Source organism: Megascapheus bottae, chromosome 7 (genome assembly GCF_031878675.1).
Source record: "Megascapheus bottae isolate mThoBot1 chromosome 7, mThoBot2.hap1, whole genome shotgun sequence".
NCBI lineage: Eukaryota > Metazoa > Chordata > Mammalia > Rodentia > Geomyidae > Megascapheus > Megascapheus bottae.
The window spans coordinates 5,378,923-5,400,375 of NC_143515.1; the positions used below are offsets into that span (position 1 = coordinate 5,378,923).

A 21,453-nucleotide genomic window follows, 5' to 3' on the forward strand; every position below is an offset into this window, starting at 1 on the left:
TAAAAATACAAAACAGCCTGCCCTGAGAGACAGGAACAGGCTGTACAGTATGTCCACCTCTGAACTCGACAACTGTAGACATGGCCAGCCAAGGTAAGTGTTCTGTATGGTCTATTGCTTTCTTTCAGGACAAAAGGAACACTGAGAGATTAGGTGAGTTTATTTAATTTCCTACTGTAAAAACTGGCAAAAGGTGCCAGGAAAGACAGTGCAGGTACTGCACCCTTCCACTCTGGTCATGACCTTGAGAAAGCCCTTGAACATAAAAAAGTACAAATTTCTTCCCTAGGAGGGGAGAACATTTAGGCCCAGAGGTTATCTGTGTTTGTTATCTTATTTGCTCCTGGTAAGGACCAGGAGGGTAGGGAGGGGATTGTCCCAGATGTAAGGGCTGGCAGCTTTATTGTGGTCATCACTATAATGAGAATGTGAATCATTTGATCTCAACTTAAGATGGTTCAACTACAGTTTTCTGAATTCACAATGGTGTAAAATTGGCTCATACCCAGTAGAATCTACCCTTGAATTTCAATCTTTTCTCAGGCTAGCTAGCCTCTCTGGCAAAACTGGGCAGCAAGAGACAGCCCCAGCTCTCAGACAGTCTCATCTGAGGACATTGTGCTATGCCACCTGATTGAGAATCATCAGACACTTCGTCTCTCTGGGCTGCTACTTGTATTGAGTGGGTACAATGGCTGGAACAGTAGTTCAGCCACCACTGGCATTCTGTTGCAGTCATGGCTCATTTGTGTTTCACAAGGATTAAATGACAATCCTCCAAATTAAACAGCCAATGACAATGTCAATTCTAACTTTATGGACATTGGGGATGCTAGTTACTATTTGCCTCTGTGTTTGTTGTGGTTTTCAAATAAATGGGGGCTGACCTAAATCTTTTAGTTCATATCCTCCTACACTGGTTCCTCTTACTATTCCCCTGAAATGGTGAAATTATGCAGAAGTTCCTAGTATGTATGTATATGTGGGTTGTGGGGGGGCTGTTATCAGCCTCAAGGATTTTGCAGTATCTTTCCTCTAACTAAAATAAATAGCATATCCACGCATTGCTTCCTTAAGTCTAACTGTCACTCTGAGCAAATGTGGACTTGGGGAGGCTTTAGGAATTTCATAGGTAAGATCCAGATGAGTGTGTGTACATGAGGCCTGTGTGGTGGGATAAGAGGAAACAAGAGATGACTTTTCCCTCTGCCATGCCAGGAACAAGGAGAAGTCACCGGTGAAGAAAGCCCTTGCCAAAACTCCATTGTAGTGGTAGCCTGGGTCTGTGTTACCAACCTCCAAGGCTAGGGGAAATATGTGTTCACCAAGCCACCCAGGATCTGTTTTTCTATCTATCATCTATCTATCTATCTATCTATCTATCTATCTATCTATCTATCTATCTATCTATTTATCATCTATCTATCTATCATCTATCTATCTATCATCTATCTATCTATCTATCTATCTACTATCTATCTATCTATCTATCTATCTATCTATCTATCTATCTATCTATCTTGGTATAGTTACTATGGTACTATTGAAACCTCAGAACCCAATGGAGAACTCTACTCTCCTAGAAGAGAAGAATAGTGAGGTAACTAACTAAGCAAGAGTGAGGTGACTCAGGAAGAGCTAGGAAACCCCTTACTTGCTGACCTAAGGCAATTACTTGATCTCTCCGTACCTCAGTTTCCTTCACTAACATAAGACAGTGTTACCTATTCTACAATGCTGGTAAGCACTAATCAAGAGTTTCTGGCCCAGGGACTCAGTCATGTTCTTCACGCAAGCTACATTCTAAATGAGTACTTTACCACATTGCCATTTCTCTTCCATCTCCTGACCATACACTGCTTCAGATTTGCTCTTTTGTTTCTAGCCTCAGGCATGCCTTGGATGCACAATGAAATATGCATGAGTGAATAATCATTAGCTTTTCTTAACCCCCAGCATATTCTCAAGATTAATATGAAATGAAGTGGTCCTAGACTAAAATGAAGCTAGGGGGAGGATCTATGGTCTATTCCCAATCACTGGAGAGTTTTTAATCACCCGGATCACTATAGGATCGCAGTGACCACTTGTAAAACAGTAGCTGAGGAATCCAAGGAGATCTTAGCATCTGGAGACCACGTGGCCTTTTATCCCATGGGTCCAAGAGCCTGGGCACAGAAATGAGTCAAGAGCATCCATGTGTTCGAGGCATGTTGCTGCACAACACCCGATGGGTAGAAGTATCCTCATTCAATTTTTACTCTCAGTATTAAGTAGCTATACAAAAGGACTGCAATTTCATGCATCAGATGCTGATGCATGAAATTAGTCAGGGTCACCCTTTCCACCCTTCTCCCCCATTAGAAGGTCATTATCTCATGACAGATTCAGGGCCCACATTTTGTGACCTTCTTGAAGTGATATTAAAAACTCCCTAAGTTAAATTATAATTGGCTTTTTTTTCTGATCAGATAGAGCCTCAATCTATTAATAACAAAACCATTGACGGGGGGGGAGGGAAACGGGTACCAAGACATGTGAGAGGGTATCAATGTATGTGAATTAATGCACCTTCTATCTGGCAAATATCATGTAATCCTTTTACTAATTACAATAAAAAAAACAAAAAAAATAAAGCAGTGCTTGTAGTCATGAATACAATGAAAAAAAAAAAAACCATTGACATCTGTAGGCAGGAGGCTGAGGTCTGAGAATTGAGGTTCAAAACTAGCCCAGGCAGGAAAGTCTATAAGACTTTTATCTCCAATTGACTGGGGAAAAAAGGTGTGGCTTAAGTGATAGAGAACTAGTCCTAAATGGAAAAAGCTAAGTGACAGTGCCCAGGTCCTGAGTTCAAGCCTTAATCCTGGCACCAAGAAACAAAACAAAACAAAAATTATCGAGGACAATACGCCATCAAATTTTGCATGGGGAGTGATATCAATGAGAAAGGTAGAAAAAGAAAGGATAAAAGATTATATATTCCTTTTTTCTTTCTTCCAGAACTTTTAAATTTTTTCCTGATCTTCCTCCTCTTCCTCCTCCTTCTCCTGCTCCTCCTCCTCCCCTTCCTACTCCTCCTTTTTCTTTGTCTTTTGAAGAAGCACCAAAGTTCTAACAACACTTCATGAAAACTAACTAGTCTCGTGGGGACAAGATAAGGTGTGTCATGGTCTATGCTTGCTTTCAAAAGAAACTAGGTCCCTGCAGAAGGACTAGTGTAGTCTGAGACAACTATGCATGCAAACAAGTGAGTCATAGCCCAGGCAATGGAGCCAAGTGTCTCCTTAGGACAAACAAGAGCTCAACGTGGCTGATATCCTCGGCACCTCCACACTAGAACAACCTTTCTTACGTTGTTTGTTTTGCAATGAAGGACGGCAAGGAATGGTACCCAAAAATACAATATTCTGATGTGCTGATCATTTCAAGGTAAAAGAACTTAAGGAGCAGCAGATGCTGGAAAGAGGCATCACTGTGACAAATCTTTGTTTAAAGACTATCCTACCATGGGTCTTTTCGCTGAGCTTTTCTTTTTTTTTTAACTTTGCTAAATTCCTCAACACAGGTTAACTGTGCTGGCGACTCATTCAAACCTTCATCATACAGTTTTCTTATATTTAGTTATCGTTCAATATTCCTCAGAGAATTCCTGATACATGGGAGTCTTATATGCAATACACATGTATTGAGGAAGAGTAAAGAAGTGTCCGATTTCTTTCTGGGATACCTCTCATCCCAAGTCACAATCCAGTGACAAGTTAAGCCTGAAGAGTTTTTGTTTTGTTTTGTTTGTCGTGGGGCTTGAACTCTGGGTTTAGGCCCTATGGCTGAGCTCTTCAGCTCATGGCTAGCACTCTACCATACTGCGCCACAGTGCCACTTCCAGTTTTCTGGTAGTTAATTGGAGATAAGAGTTGCACAGACTTTCTTGGCTGGGCTGGTATTGAACCCAGATCCTCAGATCTCAGCCTCCTGACTAGTTAGGATTACAGGTGTGAGCCACCAGCACACTCAGTGCACAAGGGTTTTGTTTAACATGAGATTCATAGATGTTTACAGCATAACATCCAATTTGTAATAAAAATGAAACAAACATGATTTTCTAGCGGTATTGCCAAATTTTTATAACGTAGAAAGTACCGTGTTTCCAAATGAAAAGATAAACTAGTGTCGATGAACTGGAATTTTGTGATTCCAACTGTTGTTCGTTTCAGTACCACACATTCCCCCTATCAGCAATGAAACCCAAGCAGTAGTAAAATTGACCATTTGTGAGTTATGAATTCTGGGAGTATAGTAAGGATGGAGAAACTGCTTTTGCTCTTATGTACTATCTCTTTGCATGGGCCCGCAGATGTTCAATGAGCAGCTCAAAGCAGAATCTAAGTTTGCTATGTCCGCCTTGATTTTGGATCTCTCTCTTTTACTACCTAAAACTCTGGCACCTATTCCTACTTTATCCTGTACATAGGCATGCTAGCCCTTCGTTACTGAAGACCCCAAGAGGAACTAAAGATAATTTTGCCAGTGATAGCAGAATTAACACATTTTCAACTGCCAACTTTTACAGTGATTGCTTCACCCAACCACATCCAGATTGCAGCCATTTCCCTACAACTAAAGGGTTAATAACCTCCATTTTGCCTTTCTGACTCATACTTTCCTCTGAGTCATTCTTAGAGTCACCCTGCATTCTTGAACCAAGAGGTCTCTTGCATAAACATCTTTTGAAAAGTCAAACTACCCATATGCAGCAGAAAATCTCATCCCATAGACCAGACCTTGTCTGACTAATCCTGATAGCAATCAATTCAGTAATGACCACCAGCTATGCAAGCTTCCAGTCTTTGCTAGTTGAGGTGGTACGACACAAAAGAATAATTCATTTCTTGTCTTTACCATCATTCTTTACTCCAGTTGACCATTGGAGATGAAAGACTTGGCCCTGTTTTATGAGATTACCCAGAGTCACGTCTCAGAGCTAGACTCAAGTTACAGCTTTACCAAGAATAAACAGGAGATAAAAAATTGTAGTAAATGTTTTCCCCAATGCTGTGGACATGCTATGTCCAGGGTCAGCTCTCTGCCAGTGCTTTACTATTACCCAGCAGCATTCAGCCTAGGTGATTATTTCCTGCCCTAAGAAACACTGGTTCCTAGAACACTCTACTTCTTGCTTCTCAAGTTGTATGCCCTATCTCCTCTCTAGCCCTATCAGTGGAGCATCCTGGGGGCCAGTACTTAGAGTACCTCCTTTCAATTCACTCATCTTATTCAGTGGATTTAAATGTATCTTCATGCAGCAGCTCCCAAATGCACCATTCCTGTCCAAATGCCAGCTCTATAATCCAAAAGCCATACTAGGTAACTTAAACTTAATTTGCTTAAATACTTCCAGAGCTTCCTCAGCCCTCTCCAGCTCTTCTAATAATAACTTTGTCCCTCTAAGGACAGAAAGGAGACATCATGGATCGTCCTTTTCCTCATACTCCACACCCAAACAACCAGGGAATTCAGTCAGCTGCCTCTTCTGAATAGAACCACTTAAAGGGAATGTCCACGTCCGGGAAGGGAAGGGGGCCAGATGTTCCTGTTCCTTCTGCTAAGTACACCTGCTCAGCGTAGACATTACCCCTAAAGAAAAGAAGACTGAAGAGTGGACGACAGGGGGCAGATCCACTAGAAGCCTTGGGATCCCAAAAGAGGGCCTGAAGGATTCCATCCAATTGCCTGTATATACTGAACTCAGAATCAGAATCAGTAAGGGAAGCAAGACAACAAAGCAAAACAAACTGAAAACCACCACCACCACCACCACCACCACAAAAACCAAACAAACGAAAAAACCAAACCTCTTCATTCAGCCCGTGAAGAATTGCAGCTCTGTTCCCACAAACAAAGCCTGAGTGGGATAGAATTCTACCCACCACTGTGGGTCACAGGGTATTTTCTACACATTCCCGCCCTCGAGCTCCCCAGAAGAGCTGAGATGTTATCCCTTATGGGGTGGCAATGAGAACTTCCTCCACACTTCAGGAGGGACCCGCTGGGGTTTCTGGTCTTGTAACCCTCAGGATATATATGAGGAAGAATCTTGCCCATGTGGGCAGAGTAACCCACTGCACACTGCCCCTGGCACTCTGTGTCAGTAAAGTCTCTGATGGATCCTTTCCCAGACAGGCTGTCAAAAGAAGCCCAACCTTTCCCTTACTTAGATGTTAGGAAAAGCAGATCGTTTTTATTACTTTGTTATTGTGATAAGACTTGCAGAAAGCTCAATTTTACAATGAAAAACTCATTACAAATTCAAGGGAAAAGTAAAGTTCATGGACCCCAACAATAAAAAATGCAGAGATTATGTTATGCATCCTTGTATTACAGAACATAATTGAAATGATGAACTCCTGTCACAGATAATAGACTAATGTAGCTAATGGCTAGAGTTGATAAGGGGAGATGTGTCTATAAAATGGAAATAGACTGCAATAGTGTAACAAACTGTAATACCTATGATCCTGCCTACTCCAGGGGCAGAGATCTAGAGGATAATAATTCAAAAACAAACAGAAACATTTTCTGGACTCCACTTCCAAATTAACCAGAAAAAGCAGGATTGGAAGTATGGTTCAAGTGGTAGAGTGCCATACAAAATAGCACAACAGGAATTAGGTTGATGGACTAGACACTGAGCTCAGTGTCTTGCTGGTGGAGTGGTGATCACATCATATAACCTCACTCATAATAAATGGCAGTGCTCTACAAGTGGGCATTATCCAAAATGTTGGTTTTATGGCTTGGATACTATACTATGGCACCAGATGTAAATGACTGAGAGGATTGAAGGAGCAAGGAGCCTCTGTGCCATCTTTTCAACCTGAAATTTGTTTTTAAAGTAATACTATGGGAAGCTGGGTGCACCATTGGCTCTTTCTGTATGCGTGGCTACTCACAAGGCTAAGATCTGAGAACTGCAGTTTGAAGCCAGCCCAGGCAACAAAGTCTATGAGATTCTTATCACCATTAAACTACCAAAAAGCTGGAAATGGAGCTGTGGCGCAAGTGGTAGACCAGTAGCCTTCAGCAAAAATGCTCAGGGCTCTGAGTTCAAGTCCTAGGACCAGCACACACACACACACACACACACACACACATCATATGAGTCATATATATGTAGAGAGAGGAAACAAAAATATATTTGTTGGTAATCACTGAAGCTGGGTGAGAGCAATGTATAGGATTATTATATTCATTTTCCCTATAAGCATTTGAAAATGTCTAATTTATTTATTATATTTATATTATTTTTGATTTTACAAGTGACGTCTATTAAATAGATTTTCCTAGGATTGTTAAGTTTAATAATACCTTCTACATTTCAGCAAAACCATCTGGTAGCGCTTTCTCTCTGTCTCTCTATGTCTCTGTCTCTCTCTGTCTCTGTCTCTCTCTCTCTCTCTGTCTGTCTGCCTCTCTGTCTGTCTCTCTCTCTCTCTCTCTCTGTCTGTCTCTCTCTCTCTCTCTCTCTCTCTCTCTCTCTCTCATACTATTCCCTCCTTCTTCCATACTATTCCCTCCGTCTTTCCTCTCACTCTCTGTCAACCAGGCTGGTTGGTGTATCTCCTATTCTGGGCATTCATCAGGTATCTTTTAGCTTCTATGTCTTTACCTGCTATGTTTGCCCACCAGGAACAGTTTTCCTGGGGTTGTCACGTGGTCGCCTCCCCCCCGAAAATTATAGCTATTTCCTCTGATCTCACCTAGATACCGTTTTCTCAGAGGGATTAGAGTTACATTTATCCCTGCCACTGAGCTGCTAGTCTTCAGCTCCTCCCCTGTTCTCTGCTTTTCCAAAACATCTGCCTTTAATGTATCACTGCCTAGTTTCTATATCCAAAGTATGCCACAAAAACCCAGGTCCTTTACCCCTGTTCCCCAGTCTCAGAGTATTTGGCACATAGTATATTCTCAGCAAATATTTGTTGAGTGAATTTCAATCAACTTTACTAGATAATAAGTGACAAATCCTTGCCAACTGGGTATGGGGATGATGGTGAGAATACAATAGTAATAAGCATTATTATTATTATTATTAGCCAGTCCTGGGACTAGAAGTCAAGGACTGAGCACTGTCCTTGGACTTTTTCAAGACTAACACTCTACCCCCACTTCTGGCCTTTTCTATGTATTTGGTACCAACGAATCACACCTGGGTCTTCATGCATGCTAGACAAACCCTCTACCACTAGGCCAAACTCCCAGCCCCTAAACATTATTTTTTAAAGTGTTTTGCCTGTGTCAGAAACTCCATCAGATATTTGATATGGCTACGCACACACACACACACACACACACACACACACACTCCACACAGAGATCAGGTCAGGGAACAATTCACTAGAGAGAAATTATGATAAATGCCTGGGCCTTCAAATTGGTGTAACATAGAAATAGCTGACATCTATTGGATATGAAGGATAGTAAAGCCACTTTGTTAAGCACTTGCATTAGGATCTCTTTCATTTGCATAACATCTCTGTGAGGTGGGCAATATTTTCACATCCCTTTACAAAGAAGAGATTAGAAAGCCAGCACACATGCTCTTAGCTGATGTTGTGGCTTCTATTTCCCACAAAACCTGACCCCAAACCAATCTCTGAGCTAAGCATTCTCTGTGCCTCATCCATCTTCTTCCTGGGAGAGACATGGTGGAAGCTGTCCACAGAGATCACCTGAACAGTAAAGGCCACCTTCTGCCCAGGCTCTCCTGCCCCATGCACTCTCCACCAGGCTCCTCACTCACCATGATGCTCAGCAATGAAGCTTGGAGATTCCGCCATAATCTTTTACATCTTCTCTCCAGAACTTTTTTTGACTTATATTGCCTTTCTTGTGTGTGTGCGGGTGGTGTGTGCCTTCCTGCACAATGAAAGCTCTGTGACAGGGTGATCCTGAAGCCCTCTGAGTGAAACCTGGAATCCAGTTGGTACTCAATAATCTTTTTGTTTTCTTTCTGTCAGTTGTAAGGCTTGAACTCAGGGCCTGGGTGCTGTCCCTGTCTTTGTGCTCAAAGCTAGTGCTCTACCATTTTGAGCCACAGGGCTACTTCCGGTTTTTGAGTGGTTAGTCGGAAATAAGAGTCTCATGGGGACTCTTCTGCCCCAGCTGGCTTCAAACTGAGATCCTAAGATCTCAGCCTCTTAAGTAGCTAGGATTTCAGGCGTGAGCCACCAGTGGCCAGCTTCAATAATCTTTTTATGAGTATAGTTGGCACTGTCTTTTAAGAATATGTCCAAAGCTAGATGCACTGGCATGATGTTTAATAAGAGAGTTTAAAGTAAGTACCCTGGTTCTTTCAGATTTGAAAGACAAGGAAGGGAAGAGAAAGTGATGTTATGACATAATTCCCAAGCCCTAACTTAGAACATGTCACCAAATGTACACAGGTAAACTGTCAGCATTCTGTTTCTGCATGTTCCACAACCAAAGATTCTACCAATTATGCATCAAAAGTATACAGGAAGAGGGCCAGGAGCGGCACAAAGCCCTAGGTTCGATTCCCCAGTACCACATAAACAGAAAAAGCCAGAAATGGCTCTGCAGCTCAAGTGATAGAGCATGAGCCTTGAGAAGGCCCAAGGACAGTGCCTGGGCCCTGAGTTCAAGCCCCAGGACTGGCACAAAAAAAGTGTTCAGGAAGAAATATGTCTGCAATGATCGTTTACTATATTCTTCTTAATACAAAATAACAACTATTGGTGCATTATGTCCACTGTTAAAGGTATTATAAATTATTTAGAAATTCTTTAAGGATACAGGAGAAGGGATATGTACATGTGTGTACATGTGTATTATTGCGTATTCAAATGATATATCATTTCATATTAGAATAGTTAGCAATCCATGGGTTTTTGGTATCCAGGAAGAATCTCAGAACTACTTCCCCACAAATGCTGAAAGATCATTATGCTTCCAAAGAGCTTGGATTCAAAGTTTGAGAGGTTGCCTAAACATTGATACCTGTCAATATCTGGAGCTACCTGCCATTGTCACAATGGAGGGGTTGCTACCCACATCTGGTGGGCTGAAACCAGGGATACTGCTGAACACACTACAATGTCACAAGACATTCTGAGCAACAAAGAATCTCATAAGTCACCAAAAAAAGAAGGCCTCGTGTTGAAAAGCCCAGCTGTACAGTGCTGGGAGATTCCTATCAAGAGAGGAGAATTCAACTTGTGAGAGGGGGCAGATTTTGCTAGAGATATTACTCAAAGGCTCCACACAGGTGGGAATCTGTTTTTTCCCAAAAGTAACTACACAGTGCAATTTTTCAGACACTAATCATCTCCTGTTATTGGAATGTTATTACACAGATTGGAAATAGATTGGAATAGATTGCCAATAATATACAATAGCATCCTCTAAAAGAGTGGGCTTTTTTTTGGTTTGGTTTGGTTTTTCTGATTTTTTTGCTGTAACTGTGATATATAGCTCTGGAAGTATTCAGTGAATCCATACCAAAGTGCAGATGTGTTCTGGATGAGTGACAAGCACACGAACTGTCTGCTGACCACACTGGGATCCCACATAAAAGACATTCTGCTAATCAAGATCTGCAGCTTCCTGGGAAAGACCTTGTTGGATCTGTCCTTGTGGCTGTGAATCCCAAACATTTACGCAAATAGCAGGAAAAGAAATTGATTATCTACGTACTTGGCTTTTATAAGAAAAAAAATCTAGATGGCATTTTCAATTAATTTTTGCCAAGCATGCTTTCTCTTCAAGACTAAAATAGTTGAAATGTTTAAAAAATAGTAAATTTAGATTAATGCCCAGAATCACTAATGAATACAATAAAAAAACTGATAAACTATACCCAGCTACTCCAGAAAAATTAATCTGCTAGTGGGGAAAGAAAGAAGCATCCAGTGAGACTACTGCATACCGAAGACAGGTCACTGGATCTCAAAAATTCTTTTGTCAATGTTCAACTAAAACCTGAATCTATTTCAATTTTAATTGAAGAGTTTACTCTTCTTTTTTGTTAAAAAAAACACATTTCATAAATGATAAAGGTAATAGTAAATTAAAAATATTTTGCACAACTTTCTATATATTCATAATTGCACTGGTAAAGCCTTACTTCAAAGTAGTAACTTCTTTTAACATTGAACACGTGTTTTATTCAACACAATTAATTGCACATTTTAAAATAAACTTTAAAGGTGGAATTATTTCCCGTGTGTGTGTGGTGTAGTATAACTTGTTTTTGTATTGCTATGCATTTCTGGTAGCTATTCCAAGCCAAGTGTTAGCTAATTGCAGAGGTTTCAGCTTTCTCTCTGCCCACTCTGAACAGCCCAGTGAGAGGTTTCACATTCACTGCATTCTGTTACCCCACCCTTTATGAGGGGCTGGGCTTCTTGAGGCTATTCTCCTGGGAGAAGAGAAGGAAAGCAAAAGACTGGGGTGGGGTTTGGCTCCAAGGAGGACCTTCAGATAACAAAATGTGCAGGAAAAAATAAAAAGGATGAATTTCCTTGTAGGAGGAAGCACAGTGTCAGGCCAATCTAAGAGAATGAATGGATATCTGGACAGATCAGAAGGCTGGAAGTTAACAGTGTGGAATTTTCAATGTGTATAGGTAGAAATAGATAGTTGGGTTTTTTTTTTAAGTATTATGAGAATTATGATCTCTGCCCCATATTGGATTATTTTGGATGATTTACTTATTGTCAGCTTCCTTCCCTTCTCTTCATTAGGGTAGAAAGCAAACAGCTCCATGTCTCAGCCAAAGGGACTTGGTCAGCATTCTGATGAAGAAATCATTGGTAGAAACACACTGACAATTCCAGGCACACTTCGGCGTGTGGAAGTTAGTAAATCATGGAAATGGCGGTCTACGGTCTACTTCTAAGGACTGTAGAAGTTTGAAAGCGTGAGTTCTTCACAGCATCAATCTGGCAGCTGGCTCTAGTTTTCTTGTATGAGGAAAACAATGTTTTTTTTTTTAAATTTTGTTTTCATTTCTCTCAGCCTTTTTTCTTGTTACTTTCAGCCTAGTGCATGCTAATAGTGACTAAAATTCACCAAGCTGACATTCTGATGTTAGGCTTGCTTCATTCAACTCGACTCCAGTTCTCTTAAATGATTAAATAATATTGGTGCTGACTGCTAGGAAGTACATATGGTTGGAGGGATGGAGAGATACTAATCAAAGGTCACAGGGTCTCAGCTAGAAGGATGAAAAAGTTCTGAAGATATATTCTTTAGCACTGTGACTACAGGGAATAATAATCACATATGGAATACGTGAAAATCAGAAGAATAGTTAGTAAATTCTCATTTCCCACCAACAAAAAAAGAGATCATTTGTGCGATAATGGATAGTTTGATTATCTTGCTTTATTTCATCATATATACATATCACAGGACACTGTGTTACTATGTATATACTGTTATATATATGTATATGCAATATTTGTTTGTTAATTAAACATCAATAAAGCTGAATGGGGGAAAAATAAAAAAAATAATATTTTTTAGAAAAGAAAAAACTGGAAAAGAATATTAGATAAATAAGCACTGACAATATAGGGCAGTTGAGAGTTGAAATCAAAATTGAAGACTGAAAATTACAAACATGTATGCAAGAAAAATTTTAAGAGCAAGCTGGATCCATTTAGTAAAGTATTTAGAAAACCCACTTAGTTACTTAAGGCATCAGTATCCACATCACAGTTCAGTGTGATAATGCTCTGTCCCCCAAATACTCAATGAACGTTTTGTGTAGAATGGGTCCAAATAACTGTGAGACACTAATGTTTCACTTGCATGGAGCATGGTATTGAATTGAGAAGCAAATAAAGGAACTGAATAATCACAAAAGCAAATGAATAAACTGTGTGCTGGGAATTGTCAAATTAATCGATACTTCTGTAAAGGTGAACGTGGCTCAGACCAAGTGTCAGCAGGTTTGGGGTCTACCCAGGAATGTCTCCCTTAGAACCCAACCTTGTATTCCCAGGAAGGACAAAGCTGATTGGTGAGAGACTGGAAAGGAGGAGGGCAGAGAGAGATTGGGAAAGGACATCTGGGAAGGTCATGGAATATGCAAAGGTCCCCAGTGCCAGAGAGAAACACTGAATCTGCAGATCCATAAGGTCAGGAGGGCTTTTTTTTTTCTTTTTGTCTGTCATGGGGCTTGAACTCTAGGCCTGGACTCTGTCTCTGAGCTCTTCAGCTCAAGGCTGACAGTCTATCACTTGAGCCACAGCAACACTTCTGGTTTTCTGGTGGTTAATTGGAGATAAAAGTCTCACAGACTTTTGTGCCCAGGCTGGTTTTGAACTGAGACCCTCAGATCTCAGCCTCCTGAGTAGCTAGGATTACAGGGGTGAGTCAGAAGAGCCTGGCTAGGAGGGCTATTTTTTGTGTGTATTTTTGTTTTGTCTTACCCCAAAAAGATGAGATTATATTTATTATATGCTACTTAACAAGAAAATTGGGACCTCAGGGAAGAGCCCATGTAGATAGCATGTATAAATTCCTGGATTCAATCCCCAGAATAAGATCAGAATGCAATATCTAACTCAATGTTAAAATTTCTCACTTGAAAAATTTAAAAATGGGTTTATTGCTGCAAATACTAATGTAATTTTTTTTGCCAGAAGTCATCTTGTAAGAAACTTCTAAAGCATCTCCCAATGATCAGACATAAAAGTAAGTTCTAAGTTAAAGTATGAATCAGTTACATTCTGCATAATGAAGAAGCTAAAAGAAAAAAATGGTAGAAGTAAATAATTACAGCTAAGTATATATAATAGCAATCAAATAGAAGGATAGGTAGATAAATATGTATATGTGTTGGTCCAGGGGGACATGAAAAATGAGAAAAAAAGCATTCATTTAATATTGAATCATCTTGAAAATTAATATATATATATATCTTATCATTACCAAATGATACTCAAAAAGTAACCTGTGATTGAATGCAAACATGAAACAAACAAGAAAAGCTAATTCTGAAAAATCTCTACAGTAACAGAATTGCCTAACAAACTTCAAAATATAAAAGGCTAGCTGTAAAACAATTCTGAGGCTTGGGTGACCTTCTTAAGCAGGGAAACAGCTAGATGTGAGAGTATATGAATTTGACAGGTTAAAGGAAGTTGGAGATTTGAACTAACTGTACACACAAGTCATATTCAAACTCAAAGGCAGAAAAATCCAGTAGAAGTTTAACTTGACCTACCATTGAACTTCAAGCAGCAGACATACATTTGTATTTCACCTTTGCGTTGATCGTAGTTTACAAAATTAGCAATAAAACAACCACAAAAAGCCTGGATATTTCCATTTTTTTTCCTGACAAGATTAAAGTATGTAAAGATAGCATCCATGATTTCTCAAAGTCTCATGTCATGAGTAGAGTGATGTGGAGTGATGTTACCGGAATCATTCCAGTCATACATCACTTGCTTTACTAGGGGCCTATTGTCATTATAGGAATTTAGTTGAACATACATTTTATCTGCAATTTCCCAACCCATACTATATCAATGTTTATTTTAAAAGTTTTTCAATTTACTGAAAGTAACTTGGTAAATATGTAATGTCTGAAAACCATGAATCTACAAAGAGCTAAATAGTAGTCATGAGGATTTGGGGACAACAGAGAAAAGAGAGAAGACGTGGTGAATGCTATGCCATTCTCTTGGATCCAGGAAACAAACAAAGAAAAATCTCAAATACTTTTCTATATTATTATGAGGATAAATGAACTCTGTGTACTATTTTGGTTGTAGGACCTATCTTTGAATATCTTAGTCATTTTTATTCAAAGTGCTTGATAAAGTTGCTTTATGTGAATAAGGAGTTATAATGTGTGTGCCAAAAAAAAGAGTTTGATAAATTAAAAAAAAATTGGAACTGGTTTTATCACTAGATCCAAAAACTGACACACTAATTATATATGCGGTGCTACATAATCTTCTAAGTGTAATTGCAGTATAATTTCTCTGACATGCATTTACCAACCCTCTCCATCATAATTATTATGCAGAGATTATGTTACCTTGATTTACTAGTTTTCCACTATCTCCTTAATTTGAAGGTTTTTCAAATATGTAGATTTCTTTTGAAATGTATGTGGTCAAGGGTCCCTTTCTCATTGAAGGGCCTCAACAAATACAAAACACCAATATTAATGTAACTACCTGCTATTCTGGAAATCCCACTCTGTCCCTTCCCTTGAGGAAGGCATCTTTGAAATTTCTCTAAATCCAAATAATTGATTTTTCTGTTGCCTCTGCTATCATATCTTCTCCTGTCAGTGAGTGAGTACCAACATTCTGCCCAACACAATAACTACTGAAAAAAATGAGATGTCTTGTGCAGTTTTCAGTGGAAGGAACATGCCCACCACACAGGTTTTCAACACCAAGAGTCTTTGAACTTAGGGATCCCAACAGGATATGCCCCGCTGCAGATCTCATCTTGTTTCCTGTCTCTAACAGGTCTTCTTTATGCGGTAAAGGCAAAAACTACAATCTATCAATACGTACAACAAAATTTTACTGTACAGACATGCCTATTTATCAAAAGATAAAAAATATATTAATATAGTACCGATTTATTATGTGATGGTTAATGGTATGTGTCAACTTGGCTAGACTATGGTACCCACTGAGTGAGCAAATATAATCTAAGATGTTTGCCAGGTGCCAGTGGCTGACATCCAAAATCCTAGCTACTCAGGAGGCTAAGATCTAAGGATTGAAGTTCAAAGCCAATCCAAAGAGACAAATCCATGAGACTCTTATCTCAGATTATTCAGCAAAATTCAGGAAATAGAACTATGGCTCAAGTGGTAGAACTTCAGCTATGAAGGATAAGGCAAAAAGCCATTCAAAAACTTGACACTGAGTTCAGGTTCCAGCTCTCTCTCTCTCTCTCTCTCTCTCTCTCTCTCTCTCTCTCTCTCTCTCTCTCTCTCTCTCTCTCTCTCTCTCTCTCTTCTCTCTCTCTCGCACACACACACACACACACACACACACACACACACACACACACAAAACTAGATGTTTTATGAAGGTATTTTTTAGGTGTGATTAGAATTTATAATCAGTTGAATTTTGTCAGGGTGCCTGTTTTGTCAGGTTTATGCCTGTAATCCTCTGTAATCCTAGCTACTCAGGAGACTGAACCAGACCGAGTAGAAAAACTACCAAAAAATTCAGATGTGGATCTGTTAGCTCAGGTAATGGAGCATTAGCCTTGAACTTAAAAAGCTCAGGACAGTGCCAAGACCCCAATTCAATCTCAGGATGAGAAAAAATATCACTTGATTTTGAGAAACTAGATAATTCTCCATAATGTGTCTGAGTTTCATCAAATCAATTATAGTCATATAAGAACAAAGACAAATTTCCTGGGGAAAAGGAATCCAATCACTAGACTGCAACATAAATCTTCTAAGGAACTTATAGCCTTCAGATTCAAAGATTGCAAAATCACCTCTCCTCTGAGTCTCTAGTCTGCCAGCTTGCTCAACAGACTTCAGACTTGCCAGGCACAACAATCACTAGTCCAAATTTTTAAAACTTTAAAATCAATCTTTGGATAGTTAATTAGATAGATGGATAGATAAATAGAAAGTTAATCTCTCTCACATACTCACTTTCTATATATGTATATGCATATATAAGTATATATCCATATACATATATACACACATATATATGTATGGATATATGGGCTCCATACATATAGATTTAGCAAAATGGGAGAGAAATATTCAAAAATTATTGCCTGTCCTGAGCATGTACAGCATGTTCCATAAGCAACATAGCATTGCAACTATTTAACATAGCATTTGCATTATATTTGGTACTAAAAGTCATGTAGGCTTGATTTAAATATATAACTATGTGTAGGTTCTATGTAAATACTATACTAATTAATACCCAAGTCTTCAGCATCAGAGAAGTTTAGTATTCTTTAGAGGATCCTGGAACCCAATGACCCAGGATAATAGGGAACAAATATATATATGCACATATATATGTGCATATATATATTTAACATATTGGATATCTTTCTTTGGAGAATTTTTACTAATGTAAGTTAACTCAGAGCATTAAATATAGTTGATATTACTTGGGAGATAGGTTTTTGTGTTAATGATGTATACAAACTCTGTTTTAGTTATGAAAAGCATATTTTTATATGATTTCTAGTTGATACTCTCTGGTTATCTTTCCTATGTAAAGTATCACAGTCAACAGCACTTAGCCACAATGTATAAATAGCATGATCATAGTCTCATGTAAGAATTTCAAAAAGTATTTTATACTAAAATGTACTTTGCAATATTTTCATTTAGGAGACTAGTTTTAGGTCAGTTAAAATCTAAAGAAGTTTTCCCCAGTAGACATCACTGTATTCATATCCACAAACATGTTTTAAAATATTAATTTTATGAGCAAAAAAGTGAATCATAAAAACTACTTCTTTCCCAGAATGTAGACTAGTGGTAGAGTGCTTGCCTAAAGCTCTGGGATCGAGTCTTTAGGACTACCTACACAGAAAAGACCAGAAGTGGTGCTGTGGCTCAAGTGGTAAAGCCCTAGCTTTGAGAAAACCCAAGGACAGTGCCCAGGCCCTGAGTTCAAGCCTCAGGACTGACAAAAACAAAGAAAAAAGAAAAAAACCTACTTCTTCTAGGCCAAGTGGTTCAATTAAACTTATAAATGGTGTATTAAAAATGACATCCTTTACTTTTCAAAGACAAATAGCAGTTACAGTATTGGAAATAAAATATTAAATACTTTTTATGGCCACTAAAACTCTGTGCCAGACATCCTGAACACAAGTAAGTCCTTTTCAGAGGTACTAGAAGACCGGAGTACTTACTAATGGCAGAGTCATAGGAGGTTGAATTATGTTCACCCCTCATGAAGGGATAGGGTGACAGGTAGGCGTGTGTACAGTTCTTGGATGGTGGCTGATTGGCTAGGAAGAACAACAAAACAGTGGTGTTATTACTGAGAAGCTCAGCCAACAAGGACTCATTCCTACTGGAACCAAACACAAGAGCCAAGGGGTTCACAAGCAAAGCAAATGATCAGGTCCTACAACAAATTCAGAGAATTGTGGTATAAGGGACAAAGTTTTCCTATACAGGACAGAGGATTTTGAAGGTGTATTTTCCTTGAATAACCAGCTATATGATACAATTGAATGGAATCAATACAAATGGCATAGTATGGAATTCAAACTGGAATCACAATGTTTCATCTATATTCATCTATATCTCATCTATATTCTATATTTATAATGCCTGTATCTTTTAGTATGATCTTTCTCTCGCAGAGTCTTCTTTTATTCACCTGTCTACCTTTCCATTGAATTTCCCGAATTGCTTTTAAAATTGTACTTATTCTCCAACCCAAACTGTACTGTAAGATAGTCTACCCAATATATCTTTTGAAATGATACTGTATTTCTACTTGTTCATTTCTTCTCTTTCCTTAACTGGGCTGGTACACATGGGCTTAACCTACTGCACATGTGTTTTACCTCTTGAACTTTGTTCCAGCTTTCACTGCTTTATCCTTTCCTATACAATAACTTGCCATCTACCTTTTAGACTTTTCTGTTGGCCTTACATTTTTCCTCCATATTTCATTATTTCAACTATTGTGTTAATACATACTTTGATTTTTCCCATAGGAGTATTTGATAAAAGACTAATAATTTCAACCCACAATAAACCTAAGCCAATAAACAAGTCTTTCATTATGGAGACAATAAAATGAATTGATTTTTCAAAGATTAATACACCATAAGAAATACAGTTGAAACTACAAATCATAGTCTTATAAAGTCATTCAACTTCAAAAGGACACTTTAAAGTTTCTATACAAATACACCAACATCAAAAGCAAGGCATTTTTTGATATTGCTTACAAACTTAGGTAAAGCTCAAATATAAAGGCTTTCATCTGCTGCTGGTGGTAATTAAGTTTCATCACACACACACACACACACACACACACACAAAAGATCTTTTTTAAATTCAAGACCATGAATACAAAATAATGCCTCTATTTCTGGGTCTTTTTACATTTGCGATTTAAAATGTCTATAACCAAAAAGGAATGCTTCTTAGCAACAGGGTAATAACAGATATTTGAAAAGCAAGTGCTATAGATAATATCTGTTTTGTTTGCTCAAAATAGTGCATTTTAAATTATATACATATATACACATGTATATACACACACACACATATATATACAGATAGACATATATAGAGTACTGTTCTTTTCCCATAAATATTCAGACTTCTCTCCTATGGTCAAAGGTAACTCCAGACATTTCCTCTGGAAAGAAAACTCCTCCTTGGAAGATGCAGTGTTGAGATATAGATAGTTGAGAAACTTGTCTTCTTGTAAGTGATATACATGGAGTAAGAGAGTTGTACTTACTGTACCAGAACTTCCAGACATTAGAGTCATTCTCTTCCACGATCCCATTAAACCAGCACCGCCAAAAGAATCCTTCATGGTGGAAAGTGACATTTTCTATCTGCGGAGAAAACAAATGAGGGAACTTGCTATCAACTCAAGAAATGAAATCAAAATTACTGCATCCAGGAAATGTTTCAAGAAAAGTCTTCTATCCCCAATGCTGATTTCTTATAGAAGAAATAGAGACTTACCCCACCCCACCCCCCAACTATTCTTCTCTGACTCCAAGAGGAGACACAAGTCTGTCCTCACTGCTATCTGGTACCCCAATATTTAGTAGAAGAAACGCACATTCTGTTCACCTGAACACTTCCCCACTTCGGTTGCAAGAAGCCAATAATCTGATCCAAACGCCACCAGAAACAGCAAAACCCCCAAAGCACCAAAGATGGCTCCAAAGAAGATGGCCACGTTGAGTTTCATTGTCAATCCAGTGGCTTGTTTTCAAAGAAAAAGAACAGGTAGTAGTTAACTTCTCAACAATAGCTATGAAAAAGACAAGATTAAAATCTAGATGCAGCTCATGTGTTGGTGGCTTCTCACACCCGCCGGTGGGTTTGGATTCCCTTTGCTGTCCCCTGGAGGGGATCCAGCCCCACAGCTGAGAATGGCTCGCTATTTTAAGAAACAGATTGAAGCGCTGTCTTTCACCCAAGGGGATCAAAAAATAGCTGACCTTCCCCTGACTATAAAGAGGCATATCAGGAGCTGGCCCTGGTTTCATGATTGCTATTGGGTGGAAAGAAGAGACAACAGCTATGAAGTCATTGACAGCATCGACTACCAAACCTTAAGTGTCAGAACAAGCTGCTTTTAGTCAAGAATGACAACGACAACCTCACAGGCACTTGAGACACTCTTTGATGTTGTATAAATCACAGCTATAAAGAACCACAGTGACTTCTCGGGCAAATAATTGACGTAGTAATTAACCTCCTAATTTCTCTTGGACATTTTAGGGAGTAGAAATGAATATTTGGATTCTAATTCATCATTTAGATATTCAAATATATGCTTGGGAAATCAAGACTATCCCTAATGGTATATTTCTGAAAAGTATGAAAGGACTTTAATCATTTACTGAATAATATATTGTGTTATAGATTGTATAACAGATCAAAGACCTTACACAAGGTGTTTTCAATCGCCATCCCAAATGTCAATGAATTGAAAAAGTTCTAAAGAATATGTTGTTTTCTGGATTAAATGAAAAAGCCTGGTCTGTTCTTTCTTTTAATGCTTTGTGTATAGCATTCTCCAAATGTGAGTCATAATACTCATACAGATCACCCGATAGAAAGATTCCACATTTTCTTCAAGCTAGTCTCTTTATAGTTCATTTCATTTTCATGTGTCAATACACCAGTAATTAATTTTTAAACTATTTGTGTGCTATTAAAAACCTTATGCTGTCTATTTGAGCATGGTTTTATAGTTTGCTAACTGTAACTTGAGCTATGTAATCTTCTAGTAAGGAGCCTGAACTCTTCAAGCTTCCTTTGCCCCTCTTTTTTTGGTAGTGTGAAATGAATCCTGAGGACGGCTTTTCTAAGGGCAAAATGATCCTTGGTAAAGATAAAAGGTGCTGGCTCTTTCTCCTGATATGCAACTAGATATGTGCAAAGGTCATGACTAAACCTTTACCCATACAACCAGATCTTGTGGGAGTTAAGTAGAATTGTAAAATCATGTAGCTATACCTTATTTGATGCTTAAATCTTTAAAAAAAAATAGCCAGGGGCATGGCCTAGTGATAGAGTGCTTCCTTAGCATACATAAAACCCTGGGTTCAATTCCTTGGTACTACATACACACAAACAAAAAAGAAAAGAAAAGAAAAAAGAAAACACTCCAGAAGTAGTGCTGTGGCTCAGCTGGTAGTGACAGCCTTAAGAAAGCTCAAGCACAGTGCCCA

The 21,453-nt window shown here is 38.7% G+C and overlaps 1 protein-coding gene across 1 annotated transcript in view; it reads right to left on the bottom strand.

Annotated features, from left to right (window-relative positions):
* Positions 1 to 19,961, bottom strand: part of Tmem182 (transmembrane protein 182) — a 39,780-nt gene extending 19,819 nt beyond the window's left edge. The window contains exons 1-3 of the mRNA XM_090336081.1: positions 19,830 to 19,961; positions 19,497 to 19,596; positions 17,920 to 18,018 (exon numbers count right to left, since the gene is read on the bottom strand). Of these exons, the coding sequence (XP_090192207.1) occupies positions 17,920 to 18,018; positions 19,497 to 19,596; positions 19,830 to 19,961 (331 nt within the window). The remainder of the gene's footprint in view (positions 1 to 17,919; positions 18,019 to 19,496; positions 19,597 to 19,829) is intronic.
* Positions 19,962 to 21,453: the final 1,492 nt, after the last annotated feature.